This window comes from Triticum aestivum, chromosome 4A (assembly GCF_018294505.1).
Source record: "Triticum aestivum cultivar Chinese Spring chromosome 4A, IWGSC CS RefSeq v2.1, whole genome shotgun sequence".
Classification (NCBI taxonomy): domain Eukaryota; kingdom Viridiplantae; phylum Streptophyta; class Magnoliopsida; order Poales; family Poaceae; genus Triticum; species Triticum aestivum.
In genome coordinates this window covers 414,802,820-414,818,377 of record NC_057803.1, presented here as the reverse complement: position 1 = coordinate 414,818,377, position 15,558 = coordinate 414,802,820, and the positions used below count along the sequence as shown (strand labels likewise).

Below are 15,558 nucleotides of genomic sequence, written 5' to 3'. Positions count from 1 at the left end.
TTTGGGTTGAGTACTCTACCCTCGAAAACTGTTGCGATCCCCTATACTTATGGGTTATCATACGGCTGGTCTCCTTAGTCAGCTCACGGCTCGTCTTCGCGCTGAATTCGCCATCAAGGACTTGGGTCATTTGCACTACTTCCTCGGTGTCGAGGTGGTGCGCCGTCCGGATGGCTTCTTCCTTCATCAGCGGAAGTACGCTCATGAGCTCCTCGAGCGCGCCGGCATGCTTAACTACAAGCCCGCCGCTGCGCTTGTTGATATGAAGGCCAAGCTCTCTGCCACAGATGGTTCTCCTGCTTCAGATGCTGCTTTCTATCGGTCTATCGTTGGTGATCTCCAGTACCTCACTCTGACTCGACCGAAGATCCAGTATGCCGTGCGGCAGGTGTGTCTTCATATGCATGCTCCTCGCGACGTTCATTGGGCTGCCATCAAGCGGATTCTTTGCTATATTCGTGGCACTATGGATCTTGACGTCATGCTTCACGCTTCCGCCGACACCGCCCTCACCGCCTACTCCGATGCAGACTGGGCGGGCTGCCCTGACACTCGTCGCTCCACTTTGGGCTATTGTGTCTACCTTGGCCCCTCACTCATCTCGTGGTTGTCCAAGCGGCAGCCTACGGTCTCTCGTTCCAGTGCTGAGGCTGAGTATCGTGCGGTGGCCAACGCCGTTGCCGAGTGTTCGTGGCTTCGCCAGCTGCTTCCGTAGCTCTCTTGCCCTGTTGACCATGCCCGGTGGTCTACTGCGACAACGTCTTGGCGGTCTACCTCTCCGCTAACCCGGTGCATCATCGACGGACCAAGCATATTGAGTTGGATATTCATTTTGTTCGGGAACAGGTTGCCCTTGGCCATATTCATGTTTTACACATCCCCACTTCCCAACAATTTGCAGATATCATGACCAAGGGCCTGCCTACGGCATCATTTGAGGAGTTCCGGTCCAGTCTTTGCGTCAGCCGCGGTGCCGCTTCGACTGGGGGGGGGGGGTGTTGAGTATATGTGTTATGTGCATATTGTGTATTGGGCCTGCCTCCTAGTTCCGTGTATAGTTGAGGTCCATGGCCCACCTTTGTACATCATATATACGTGCATAGACACGATAGCAATACATTGTGCAATTCCCACAACACACAACCCACATGCCCCCCCCTCTCTCTCTCTCTTCATTCCAAACAACTGTTCATTGATGGGTTTCTTCCTTTGATATATCATTCTATCTCCTTGGGTGATCTTGGAAAGAAGCCCTTTCCAGTGTGGTGTGAAGCACTTTCTGGTGTATAGCTTAGCTTTGCTTGTGTGGTGTTCTTGAGTGGAATAAAGGTAGAGCGTGCATTCTTGTGGCTTGGGATAGTAGGATTCTTCCTTCTTCCACAGCCATGTGCTGCATGCAGCTTTGAGCTTTGGTAATTGCTTCTAGGCTCTAGCCACCCCCAGTCCCAGCTTTAGCCATCAAGATCCAAGAAAGATCAGGACCAAAAAGTCTTGAGCTGCAATCATTCCGAGCTGCATTGTAGTGAGGAATTGTCCCCTAGCTTGGCTCACGCTTTATTCCTCATATTATCTGTCCTTACTCTGGCACTAGATCAAAGATCAAGAACACAACTCCCTGTTTCCCGAGGAGAAAAGGAATCAGGGACAGGCTCAAGCAGCAGCAGATTCTCCTCAAGGTATCAGGGTGTTCTTTCTTGTGTTCTTTTTGTCCATGTGGTGACTTCTGTGCCAACGTATTCTTCAATCTTGTTCTGAAGAAGCTATCTGGGAGAAGCCCCTATATTTAATTGGGTCCAAGAGGAGCTATAGATGCAACAATCATAAGGTATTGGAGAAATTATGTACTTAATGTTATTTAGCTGGGCAGATTCCCTTTGAAGTACACATATTAATGTCTTCCTGCCTGCATAGGGCCAATCATTGCAAAGGTGTTTGGAATATATTCCCTCTGCTCTTGTCATTCTTTGCTTGTAAGGAGTTGTTTCATATTCCTTCCTTTTCCAGTTCTTCTCTCACTACGAAGCAGATGAAGCTTCTCTGAGGAAGGAAGAAGCTCTTGCTTTCTTTGCATGGAGAACGAGGCCAACGGCGGAATCGTACTTGGCCATGACAAGGAAATCTCAACCCTGCAAGGTTCAGACCACCACACTCTCCTGCTGTTTATTAAGTCCATTCATGTGATGATTCACCGAAACAGAAACCGCCAAATAATTCTTTCGGCTCCGTGGTGTTTTAGAAGAGATTTCTGCTCTGAGATCGAGGCAGAGGCATCTCAACCGGACAAGACGTGAGGCACTGGACAAGCTCATAGACCTGAAAGGTACCGCCTTTGATCCTAGAACTAAATAGCAGTTGGTGTTCTCCCCAACATAGATTTAGAGTTGGTATTCCTTGAGACTCTAAGAAGCTGAATTTGGATAAAATTCAGGAAGTATCAGGGTGTTCTGCCGAGTCCAGCCGTCGATCTCAACCAGCAACATCAAGATCAAATCACCAGTTACTGTCGAACAAGAGAACATCGCAGTTCGAGCAGTGGGGATCAAGAAAGATTTCAGTGTTGATCGGGTGTTTGACCAGGAGTCAACGCAAGGTAGCTTCTCGATTCGATCTTGCCTCACTACATTTTCACTGCTTATCTATCTTCTTCAAGTGTAACTGTTGATGATGCAGATGATGTGTTCCATGAGGTGAGGCCAATCCTCCGATCTGCACTTGACGGGCACAACGTCTGCATCCTTGCTTTTGGCCAAACTGGGACCGGGAAGACCTATACAATGGTCAGTTGGTACTTGAGCTCAATTGATTGAATTCAAGGCAATATCTGAAATATCCTTTGAAACTGCTAACTGCTTGCGGAAGGAACTAGCGATAACCTTGGCCTTGTGCCTCGAGCGATTCAGGAACTGTTTTCTCATGCTGCTCAAGATACTTCATCCACATACTCTTTCTCCATAAGCATGCTCGAGGTCTACATGGGAAGTCTCAGGGACTTGTTGGCACCAAGGCAGCAGCCTCTCTTCAGGTCCATAGAAGGCAATACAACTTGGTAAGACCCATCTGTTAGAGTTGTGTCGAATATTATTACACAAGTTAGGTTACAATTGGACTTGGAGTCGTACGGTGTGTAGACAGGATATGGAGTCGTGTCCAAGTAGGACACGTGTATCCTAGGCCTGTCATATATAGCGGGGGTAGACGCACGATGTAACATATGCCAACATAATAGCACCGGAACGTAGGGGAAGCCGGCGGCATGTGCCGGTGTCCAGGGCGACTGAGTGCGGTATTGTAGCAGTGTCATGGGGAGGAGCGCCCATAGTCAAGCCCCGGGGATGTAGCCATATCGGTGAACCTTGTTAACAAATCTCGGTGTCGTGCTTGTGTGATTGCTTGGTCCTCGGTAGATCGACGATGGCCTCGGATTTATTCTAACAAGTGGTATCAGAGCTAGGTTGTTCGAAGGGTGTTGTTGATCTAGAGGAAACAAGGTTGATGTTGTGATCGTGGTCGCCAGGAAGTCGTGAAGCGGCGTGAGGCGAAAAGTCGATCGGGATACATCCGACTTGGTGGAAAGCAATCTGAAGGTAGGCGACGTCAGGCAAGTGCGTTGGAGTTCTCGTCGATCGGATCGGTACGAGATCGATCCGGTTTTGGCGAGATGGGCGTGTAGGCAGCGGCTCGACCGGAGCGGCGCGGACCAAGTCGGGCGCTGGGTCGCAGGGAACCGAAGCCGAGCAGGCTCGTTGGTAGTCTAGGCCGTGTCAAGCTAGTTGCGTGCCTGATGGACTAGGCCATTGTGTAGCCACGAGGTGGAGGCTTTGGGCAAGGCCTGGTGGGGTCTATACATGTGAGGTGCTGCTGCTGATACACGTGATATGGGAACCAAGCCGTGAGATTTGTTTTGGACAAAAAGAGGACCGAGTCCTCGTTATGACAGCACAAGTCTGCGGATCTAATTAGCAGAAGGAAAAAGATCATCATGTTGGGCTTCCATCGAGAGGCGTTGACAGAACAGGCAATTGCTAGCATCGTGAAGTTTGAAGCTAAAGATAATTTTTCATAAAGTCAGCCGCATGAAGAACCAGGGCGTCAATGGGTACCGGGTTTGAGGTGGAGAAGTTTACGGAACTGAAAACCTTGGGTTATGGCAGACAAGGGTGAAAAATTTCTTGGCACAACAGGGATGCTTGAAGGCGTGTTGCGGGAAGTCAATTCAGCTAAGATGGAATTATTATGTGATGGATGAAATTTTTTGGAAGACGATTTGGGAGCCTTGAGCGTGTCATGCAGCCGGGCAAGTTCGGCTGGGTCGGACTAGATAGTCTGACGGATCGACGTGAGTCGGTTGAAACAGAAGACGGTGGTGGGATCGGCGACGGCGACATAGGAGCGTGATGCTGATGGTGACCGACTTCTGGGCGTGGAAACACGTGTCCCAGGCCCCGAGGGCTTGTGTGGCTTCGACAAGACTATTGCGCGGGGTTGATTCAAGATGGCGTACGCATATGAGGTTGAAGTCGACGGGGCGCAGAGGTGGACTAATCATCTACCATGGAGTTATGTTGAAGGTGGAGATGGATTGAGGGGCTACGGCGTAAGTGCATAGAGAGTCGAAGCCTATTCAGCTGGGAAAAAGCGAGGGATGTGTAATTCGGACTGGAGCCCAATGGTCTGATGAAAGCGTGAAACTCGTCATCAGTCGGTGATGATCGGTGGTGCTCTGCAGTAGGGGTTGAGTGGTGTGGATTCGCGACCCTTGAGACTCTTCCGGGACAGCGGAGGATCGACGCGGTAATAGCGGCGAGGCGTGCGATACGCACGGGGCATGGAGACGGGCCAGGGCTCTGGTGGTCATACATGTGGTGAGACAACTGCGAATTTGACTCGGAATGACTACAAGCAACGGTGAAATTCCTTCAAGTTTCAGATAAACGGTCAAGAAAGAAGCAGTGATGTTGAGTTCAGGTAACTCTTATGTGTGACACCCAATATGTGAGCTGTTCACTTTCACGAAGGCCAGTGATCAGTGTGTGATGGCGTTGGAATGATACTCCGGAAGTTGGGAGCACAAACTAGAGTAACAAGAAACATAATTTTGCTCGAGTGTTCACTGTGGTTAAGAAAAGAAGGGACTACAAGTTGCAGGTGGAGTCATATGGAGTCTTTGGAGTAGCAGCGGTTCTCATGGGATAAGCTCAAGTTCAATGTACATGAAAGTTTGACGCATGGACAAATCCAGGATGGTGGAGTATATTCATCAAGGTGGAGTTTGTTAGAGTTGTGTCGAATATTATTGTACAAGTTAGGTTATAGTTGGACTTGGAGTCGTACGGTGTGTAGACAGGATATGGAGTCGTATCCAAGTAGGACACGTGTATCCTAGGCCTCTCATATATAGCGGGGGTAGACACACAATGTAAACTATGCCAACATAATAGCACCGGAACGCAGGGGAAGCCGGCGGCATGTGCCGGTGTCCAGGGCGACTGGGTGCGGTATTGTAGCGGTGTCATGGGGAGGAGTGCCCATAGTCAGGCCCTAGGGATGTAGCCATATCGGTGAACCTCGTTAACAAATCTTGGTGTTGTGTTTGTGTGATTGCTTGGTCCTCGGTAGACCGACGATGGCCTCGAATTTATTCTAACACCATCAATGCACTTGTAAATTAGTAGAAGTACTTATCAAGTAAGACCATCAATTCTCAAAGTGCAGCAAATGCGCCTTTTTTTTTAGTTTTTCAGTAACCTCAGCATTCTAGCAACCACAAGTGGCTCCGTCCAAGTCGAGGGGCTCACCGATGTCACAGTACCGGACCTCAAGAAAGCCAACCAGTGGTACTCCAGAGAACGGCGATCCCGATCGACATCCTGGACAAACGTCAACAATGTTTCAAGCCGATCACACTGGTGGGTTGGTCCAGACAGAGTTTCAGCTTGTGCAGTATGTAGTATTAACTTGAACAGTACCCAATTTTATCTTGTCTTAGCTCTGTCTGTGTGTAGTTTGACAAGAATTACCATAAGGAGATGTGGAGGTGTGACTGGACAAGTCAGCAAGCTGTGGCTCGTGGATCTTGGTGGCAGCGAGCGGTTGCTCAAGACTGGTGCATCTGGATTGATAATGGATGAGGGTAAGGCCATAAACCTGTCTCTGTCAGCCCTTGGAGATGTCATCGCTGCACTAAGGAGAAAGAGAAGCCATGTTCCATACAGGTAGTAGTTCCTTCGTATGTCGACAGGTTAATTCTCATGTTCCAAAGTAGTACTGTACTTACTTAGGTCTTACCTTGTGTTTGTCAAACTCTGTAGAAATAGCAAGCTTACCCAGATTCTCAGTGATTCTCTCGGTACGGAAAAACCCAACTTCAGATCAATTTGAAGCATCAAATGTGGAAACCTATATATATGTTTATTATGTTGATTTGCTAAAAACAGGTGATGGCTCAAAAGTTGTGATGGTAGTGCACATCAGCCCTTCCAAGGACGACGTGGGTGAGACAATTTGTTCGCTGGGCTTTGCGAAAAGAGCCAGGCTGATAGAATCCAGCAGAGAGCTTTCAGAGGTAAGATAAGATAAGAGGGTGAATGATGAACTAGAGAAGTGTCAAAAACGCTCTTATATTATGGGACGAAGGGAGTAGTATTTACGTAGATTACATGTAAAGGCGTCCCTTGTATTGGTGCAGGACTTGAAAATGTTAAAGCGGAAGCGGCTCGCGGAGCTTGACAAGGAAATATGTGACGCCGAGCAAGAGCTCGGTGTTAGACAAAATAGGGTTTGGAACAATGCTCGATACCCTTGGTGGGTACGGCTGTCATATATTTATAAGAGGGAACCGTACAAATACAGGTTATGTTACAACACGTATATCTAATATATACTTAGTCTAACACCCTCCCTCAATCTTAACTATGTCCTGAAACACTCAGAAGGTTAAGATTGCGACGACATCCTTCAAAAGAAGGCAAGGGCAAGGGTTTAGTGAAAATATCAGCAAGCTGATCCTTAGAAGAAACAAACTTAATCTGAAGGAGCTTCTGAGCAACACGTTCCCTCACAAAATGATAGTCGACTTCGATGTGCTTCGTTCGGGCATGAAATACTGGATTGGATGAAAGGTATGTGGCACCGATGTTATCACACCAAAGAACAGGCGGCTGAGTTGGGGAGACCTTCAACTCTCGAAGCAACGACTGCACCCACATGATCTCAGCTGTGGCATTAGCAATAGCTTTGTACTCAGCTTCGGTACTACTCCGAGACACCGTAGCTTGCTTGCGAGCTTGCCAGGCGATCAAGTTAGGCCCAAAGAACACAGCATGTCCCCCCGTGGATCGCCGATCATCAGGACTACCAGCCCAATCGGCATCAGAAAATGCTGAGATCAGTCCAGAACGTGCAGGCTGAAGATGGAGACCATATGAACCAGTGTGACGAACATAGCGTAAGATACGCTTAACAGCTGACCAGTGAGAATCACGTGGTGCATGAAGATACTGGCACACACGGTTAACTGCAAATGATATGTCTGGTCGAGTAATGAGCAAGTACTGCAGTCCACCCACAATGCTGCGGTACTCAGTGGCATCCTCGGGAGAGAGCAAGTCGCCAGCAAGAGCTGTCAGTTTGTCTGTGGTAGACATGGGAGTCGTAGCAGACTTGCACTGCAACATACCTGCACGACGCAGCAGATCCTGAGAGTACTTCTTCTGAGTAAGAGTCAAGCCACTATCAGAATGAAGAACCTCGAGGCCCAGAAAATAATGCAGTCTCCCAAGATCTTTAACAGCAAACTCAGCACCAAGAGAAGACACAAGCCGATCCGTAGCAGAAGCAGACGAACTGACAAGGATGATGTCATCAACATAGACCAGAATGTACATAGTCACCTCAGGTCGCTGAAGAATAAACAGAGACGTGTCTGCTGTAGAAGGAACAAACCCATGTGCACGAAGAGCAGCGCCAAGACGGGCATGCCACGCACGCGGGGCCTGCTTCAAACCATAGAGAGCTTTGACAAGGCGACACAAATGATGTGGCTGAGCCGGATCAACAAAACCTGGCGGCTGACGCATATAAACCTCTTCTTCCAGAACTCCATGGAGAAAGGCATTCTGAACGTCAAGCTGTCGAAGCGACCATCCGCGAGTAACAGCCAAAGAGAGAAGAACACGGATAGTAGTTGGTTTAATAACAGGACTGAATGTGTCTTCGTAATCAATACCGTACCGTTGTTTGAATCCCTTGGCAACCAGGCGTGCCTTGTACCTCTCAATGGAGCCATCAGCATGTTTCTTCACCTTGAATACCCATTTAGAGTCAATGATATTGACACCAGATGGAGGTGGAACAAGACGCCAAGTGTTGTTTCTTTGAAGAGCATGAATCTCCTGCTCCATCGCAGCACGCCAATGTGGGATGCCAAGCGCTGCTCGAAAATGCCGTGGTTCAGCCGTAGGGTCAGCCTCAGCATGCGCCACACAAGCCGCAAGCCACGCGACAGTGCCGTCAGTGCGCTTCTTTGGTTGGAAGATGCCACTTTTGCTGCGAGTATGGGGACGCAGGACGACAGGCGGAGATGGCGCTGGAGCTGCCACACCAGAGGAGCCACTGTCCATCAGCGGCGAGGAGGACGTGCCGGCGGGCGAGTCCGGTGGCACGGTCAGGGTCGGCGAAGACAGACCAGGCGTGACCAGCGTTGACGGACCAGGCGACGAAGACTCAGTGACCTGCGAGGCCGCCGGCTCACACTCGGGGTTCTGAATGCACAAATAAGGAGTGCTGAGAGGTCTGTGGAGGAGAGGAAGAAGCTTTGTCCCTCCGTCTGTCAGGCTCTCAGCGACGAGAAGGGGTCGCCCAGAAGCATTCTGGTGGCAGGACACATTGATGCCGCAGACAGCCCTCAGGCAACCGAGAGGGCCAAGAGCAGGATGGTCCATCATGGATCAGTCCCTCACTTCATGTCCGCAACAGTGTGCAGCCGTCAAAGACACGGCGCGGCAAGCCATTCCGTCAGTAAACCGAGGCTGACAAAATCAGTGAACACGTACTCATCTAAGCCAAGTGGGAGCCAGTCGGTCAGCCACTCCGCATCCAAGGCTAGGTCAGTGGCATTCTCATCCGGTGAGCCTAGGCTGAAATACTTGTCTGTCAAATCTGATCAGATCAACGTAAACAGTAACAGCATCGATTCGACGGTAGCGTCGACGCCTCGGCCTCGGCCAAGGGAGAGTCTTGTTTCCAGGCCGGTACAGAGAGCTCCCCTGCATCAGCACAGGAGAAGGATGTCATGCTTAACCTGAACTCACAGAAATAGTACATACAGATTGCATAGCACTGATTTTGACTTGTTGTTTCGTGGTGAAATGTTTTGGGAACATGTCTGCAGCTGTTTGATAGTTTGGGTGTGTTAACTTGTGTAACTAACTACTGGAGGGCCTTTTTTTCTCGAATATACACGAGTGTGCATATCATATATTAAAGAAGGAAAAGCATAAAAAGCATCCACCAGTCAATTACAAGTGTGGTGATTTCTCACACATATGTACAACACCACTCCACCTAGTACACATTAGACTACTCCTCCCCACTAATCCACCTCGCTAAACCCGCAAGCACGAAGTCGACGTTTCCTTTCATAAGTTCAGAACGCACCCAAATCCTTCCTTCTGCCTCTATTCTCCGCATGAGCTGGTGGGTCGATGGAGGGCCTTTCCTTTGCTCCTTTTGGTTTCAAACGGAAGACTACTGGAGGGCCCTTCCTTTGCTCCTTTTGGTTTCAAACGGAAGGGCACAAGGATGCGAGTGTGAGAGGTATGGTAAATGGAGCTGTAACTGTAATTGAATTTGACAAATGCTTTTGATTGCTCTGTTGAATTGTAATTTGGAAAGGAAAAAATGTAGTACATCATCACTTAACATACTGTTCTGATTCAGGCTATGAAAACAGATATGATTGTTTCAGGTTTGTTGCATGGATTGTCCTAGGGTCATATTCTCTAAAAAAACAAAAAATATATTCTAGGGTCACATTCTCTAAATAACAAAAGATTATCCTAGGGTCATATTCTCTAAAAAAACAAAAAATATATTCTAGGGTCACATTCTCTAAATAACAAAAGATTATCCTAGGATCATATTATCTAAAAAAACAAAAAAAAAATTCTAGGGTCACATTCTCTAAATAACAAAAGATTATCCTAGGATCATATTTTCTAAAAAGATGACATGAGTTGAAAGTTATCTTGAAATTTAGCTGCACCTCAGTTTACCGCACAAGTGTTGGATGTAACTACTCTTTCACTGAATCTGCATACCTTAGTTGCTAATTGAGGTGTAGTTAAGTTTCAACTTTGAAGAGAAGTAGTGCATTGCAGGTTAAGCATATGACATGAGTAAAAGCTTGGTGAAGCAACTTATTTGCTTCCAACACAAGGCAAGTATATGCAACTGGGTATGCATAGGCTACTGGGGGTGTCATTTTTGGAGGTATGCATAGGCTCGAGGGACCAGTGGATGGCATATGTGGTGGAGCGGCGTTCCATGTGACGCATCGATGACGTGGAGTCTCGCGGCGTGGCGTGGCAGGGCCTCGGTGACGAATGTGTGATGATGGACGCGTGTAGGGAGGAGGTGTTGTTTGGCGCCGTGGTGGCGTTGACATCAGGCCTACCAAGGTCGATGCGTCAGTATTTGCTCTGAACATGGATCAATGGAAGACAACGGCGACGACCTAAGTGCGTCGGACCTGTTCGTACCCCAGACCTGGTATGTGGCTTGGTTGGGGTCTCCGGCTTTAGATGTTAGGCTTAGGTGAGAGGTTTGGCTATTCAGCTCACACTTTCTGCACCCCTTCATCAGTGGATAGGAGTAGCGACAGATGTTGCCGAGATGACAGGCTTCAGACATATTGATATATTATTTTGTAAGGTCTTTCTAAATAATTAATAAAATGGTTGCTCGCATCTCCCAGATATAGGGGCTGGAGTCATCCTCCTTTTCTAAAAAAAAAAGTATATGCAACTGGGTGTAGTACTGCAGCATCTCAAATATATTACATATAGTCTTGTCAGTGTATAGTTGACCAGGCCTCTGCTCCGTTCCAAAACAAAATCCTACACCTCCATAAACTTACAAAAGTTTACGTAATCCTTTTCACTAATTTTTTTGGGGGCGGGAGGTGAGCCTCTTCCTCCACTTAAGCCCATCCTAATCTTCCACGTATGTCTTCCCGTTAAAACACTTAAAATATATACGTATGTGAAGCATCGCTAATTTCAAAATACTTGAAGTTCTAGGTTTGTCCTAAGTCAAACTTACTCAAGTTTGATCAAGTTTATAGAACAAATTAGTAAATCCACAACACCGAATATATATATTATGAAAACATATTTTATGATGAATCTAACGAACTAATTTGGCATTGTAGGTGTTGATATATTTTTCTATAGACTTAGTCAAACTTAAATCTACTAGTAGAACTTAAGGCCTTCTTTGGTTCATAGGATAGGAATTTTATAGGAAGAAGAAAATTATAGGAAGTGAGATGACATGTATGTCAATTCTTATAGAGAAAAAGATGTCATTTGATGCATAGGATAGGATTTTTTTTCCATTGAGTCTAGGCTAATATTTTTTTTCCTCCAAAACGTGAAGGATTGATTCCTATCCTACATAGGAATAGGAATCCATTCCTACAAACCAAAGGGCTTCAAAGGAATTTTTTCCTTTACAAATCCTATCCTATAGAATTCCTATAAAAATCCTACAAACCAAAGGAGGCCTAAGTATTTTGGACTGTAGGGAGCATGTATGTTCTTCAATCTGTTTTCTTCTGATAAATGTGAGGTCTTCATTGGTACACACATTTGATAACCATCTACTCTCTCCGTCCCAAAATAAGTGTCGATGATTTAGTACAACTTACAAAGTTGTACTAAATCATTAACGCTTATTTTAGGATGGAGGGAGTACTAAATTACTAAGCTCCGTCAAAATGAAACTCTCTGATTGACTAGGGCTGGGGAGGCATGTGGGACCCGATTGTCAGTTGGTGTTCGTCATTGGTTGTCCCCATTTGTCATGTCTGCTTCACTTGGGGGCAGATGTTAGAGGGGCGCACGTTCTGTCTCTCCCAACCTGTCCCCTTTCTCTCTCCTAAATTTGTCGTCGTCGCCTCCGATTCCCACCTACTACACTGTTGATATGCACCACCGATGATGTAGGATGCCCTGCACTACTCGATGACGCATCCTCCTGCGCGGTGAGAGAGTGAGACAACAGGAATGGCGGCGAACAAAGTGGACGAGGCAGCTTGACGCAACAAAGGGTGGCAGGCTTAGAGAGGTGCACCTGCGGCTTTCGCGAGCAGAAGAGCAGTTGGAGGCACGAGCGCCCGAAAACGGCTTGAACAAAGTGATCAGAGCGACGTTCATCGCGATGTTGTGCGGGATCGAAGCAAGCAGTGTCACGACATTGGACTTGGCCAATGACACTCTGCCAGAGCGAATAGCACCTGCCCGGACGACGACAACAACAATGCCTGTCTTGGCCTTCATCGTCCCACCAGGAAAGACTCGACGTGCCAGAGGGTGCTAAGGTGGAGCGACAGGTCATCCATGACACAAAGCTGCAGCTTGTAGGGTAAGATGTATCACACAACCGCCATCTTGGTCAGGGAAGGAGTCGATGATGATTGGCTAGTAATCCTTAGCCAGGACAAGGTGGATCATCACGCCATCCATTGGGCCATGATGCCCCTCCTCAATCGGTGTGTCCTCGAGCAGGTGATGGTGATTCGCTAGCGCGGGCAATGATGGTGAGGTCTGAGGCCTTTGAAAGGGCATTTCCCGCATTAAGTGTTTTGGTGTTGATGACAATGCAAATTGCGGACTAACCGTGTGCTTGTGCCTCTGCTACACAGGTATACTCTATATGGCACAAGACGATTGTGCAGCCCTCTAGATGGAAAAGAGGGAAGATGGCATTTCTGACGTGTGTTTGTCTCTTTGGTCGTAGGAAATCCGTACTATTAAGAGGGGGTCTGCATCGGAAGGTACGGGTGGAATCAAACACGTACACAAATACATATTGCACCCACGGTATTGCCTTCTGCTTCGAGGAGAGATCCCATATTATAACCTATGCAGAAAAATTTGCACAAAGTGGTTGTACCGCATGTGACTACGGTTCTACCGTTCCCTCGTGGAGTGGACAAAGTAGCAACTGCCTCGGCAGTTGTACCGTGGGCACCTGTGGTTGTATTGCCTCCTCCGGGAGCAGTAGTACCAACCCATGCACCGACTCAACTACCGCCCGAAGGGTCATGCCTTTCGGGTAGGTAGCGGTGCTCCACCAATGGCGGCCCAATTGTTCCGGTTTATTGGAATATAAGCAGTACAACTGGGGTCCTGAGTGGTTGTACCGCTCCGTACTTAGCGGCCACCAAACGATGCATTATGGGCGGCTGTACCGGCCCAAGCACCGCTTGAACTACTGCAAGTAGGGTGATTCATCTCAGGTCCTAAGCAGTACAAGAATGGTACACAAATGGTTGTACCGGTATATAATTGTATGAAAGGTATAACCGGTAGGACAGACGGTTGTAGCGCCTGGTGCTGCAGCCGTGCACTTTAGCCTCGGGCGGTTGTACCGCTACCCGAGCCGTTGTACCGCCCATATGTTTTTCTGCACATAATGGTTGGATTGGGAGATCACTATATAAGGAGGTCGTTCTTCCACCTCCCACCTACCTCTTACCTCTTACTCTCTCCTCCATTGTTGCTCTAAGCTCATTTTTGCCCGATCCCCTTCTCTAGCCAACCAAACTTGTATGTTTGTTAGGGATTGAGGGAGGAGACCTAGATCTACACTTCCACCAAAGGAAATTTGATCCCCCCATACTTTCACTTGTGGATCTTGTTACTCTTGGGTATTTGGGCATCCTAGATGAAAGAGGTCACCTTGGAGCCACAATTCATTATGGTGAAACTTCGTGGTGGTGTTGGGAGCCTCCAATTAAGTTGTGGAGAGAGCCCCAACCTTGCTTGTAAAGGTTCTGATTGTTGCCTTCAAGGGCACCACTAGTGGATTCATGGGACCTTGTGTGCGAGGGCATGAGGAGAATAGGGTGAGTCCTAGGGGACACTCGGGGAGCCTTGTGCCTCCACACCCCTCCAACGGATATGTACCTCCCCCAAAGGAGGGAACTTCGGCAACACATCCTTGTCTTCTTCGATTCCACTTGCAGGCTACTTTGTTCCTTTCCATTGTGCAAGCTTCTATCTTTTGTTTTCCCTTGCTTGCACTTGTTATTGTATTGCTTGTCATATAGGTTGTCCACCTAATTGCATATCTAGACAACCTACTTTAGTGGTGAGCCTAAATTTGCAAAAGAGGATAAAAATTTCTTAGTCGCCTATTCACCCCCCTCTAGTTGACCATACCGATCCTTTCAACCATGAGATGGTGTCCGACTTCAAAGTCAACAGCAGATGAAGAAAGCCAATACGTTTTGGAGACGCTCAATTTGTCATTCGATCCGGTCGACGATGCATGTGTTACCAAGGAGCTTCTTGACGATGTCCAATTGCCGGTAATGGAAAGACAGTAGAAGTGGAAGTTGCAGATGGTGCTTGTAGCCTGTAGGACTGGGGTCCCATGGATAGAGTTGGAGGACGATGCCACGAACACAAACATAGCCACGCTCTAACATCGGGCTGCTAAGGTTTCGCAAAGCGGATCAGGTGGTAAGCATCTGCTTTTCATTTTTGTTTGATGACGAAGATACAGGATGAGCGCTTCGGCCCCCTGGACAGGTGGCAGGGGATGTACTCCATAGGAGTAGAAGCGGCTGCGGGTGTAGCGAGCGTATGCCAAATGATGGAGGTGGCGGTGGAAGTAGGTGGGTTGGTGGTGGTAGGGGCGGAGTCAGGATTTAAACATAGAGGGGCGAGTATAATAATAACCATGGACATATTACAATATGATTCCCTTTTGGTTTGAGCAGGCGATGGAATCTCTGCTGATGCCACAATATTGTATTTGGAGTTTGCATATCAACTAAAATGACATCGGGGCTAGTTCCATCTGCCCAATTACATTTTCGTTTTTGAAGTTGGGTGGCACTTTATTATTTCATCTTCATTCCTGAAGCGCTACAAACATACAAAATATATAAACTAGACTTCCAAATCAATGATTTAGCTTTTCCTTTATGCGATTCTTTGGTAGTATACAAGCCCTACCAAAGTTTGTAACTAGTAGTTTTTGCCACTATCTAACCCCCGCTAAACGGACTTTATGCGATCCTTCCCTGGCCCGCCTGTCGGTGGCACAAAGCAAAAACCCCCGCCCGCCCCATTTGGCGCCATTTTCCCCAAACCCTCCCACGTCCCTCCCTCCGTCTCCTCCCTCCCCCGTCCATGGCCGACGCCCAGCCGAATTCCGGCGGCCTGGCCGTCGACCCGCCCGGAAAGGTGAAGAAGAAGACGGACAAGGCACCAAGGAAGCCGCGGTCGGAGTGTATGCCGGAGGAGATCGTCAAGTTGGACGCGGAAT

General features: G+C 47.9%; 1 protein-coding gene and 1 pseudogene across 1 annotated transcript; both read left to right on the top strand.

Moving 5' to 3' along the window:
- The first annotated feature begins 466 nt into the window (after positions 1–466).
- LOC123082034 (kinesin-like protein KIN-14O) lies at positions 467–3,050 on the top strand (annotated as a pseudogene).
- Positions 3,051–4,492: 1,442 nt separating this feature from the next.
- Positions 4,493–9,302, top strand: LOC123082033 (kinesin-like protein KIN-14O). The gene is made up of 8 exons (XM_044504470.1): positions 4,493–4,594; positions 4,928–4,965; positions 5,742–5,906; positions 6,003–6,212; positions 6,309–6,346; positions 6,435–6,562; positions 6,686–6,758; positions 8,737–9,302. Exons 1-8 carry the CDS (start codon positions 4,493–4,495, stop codon positions 9,300–9,302), a joined length of 1,320 nt encoding a protein of 439 aa, XP_044360405.1.
- The last annotated feature ends 6,256 nt before the right edge of the window (positions 9,303–15,558 follow it).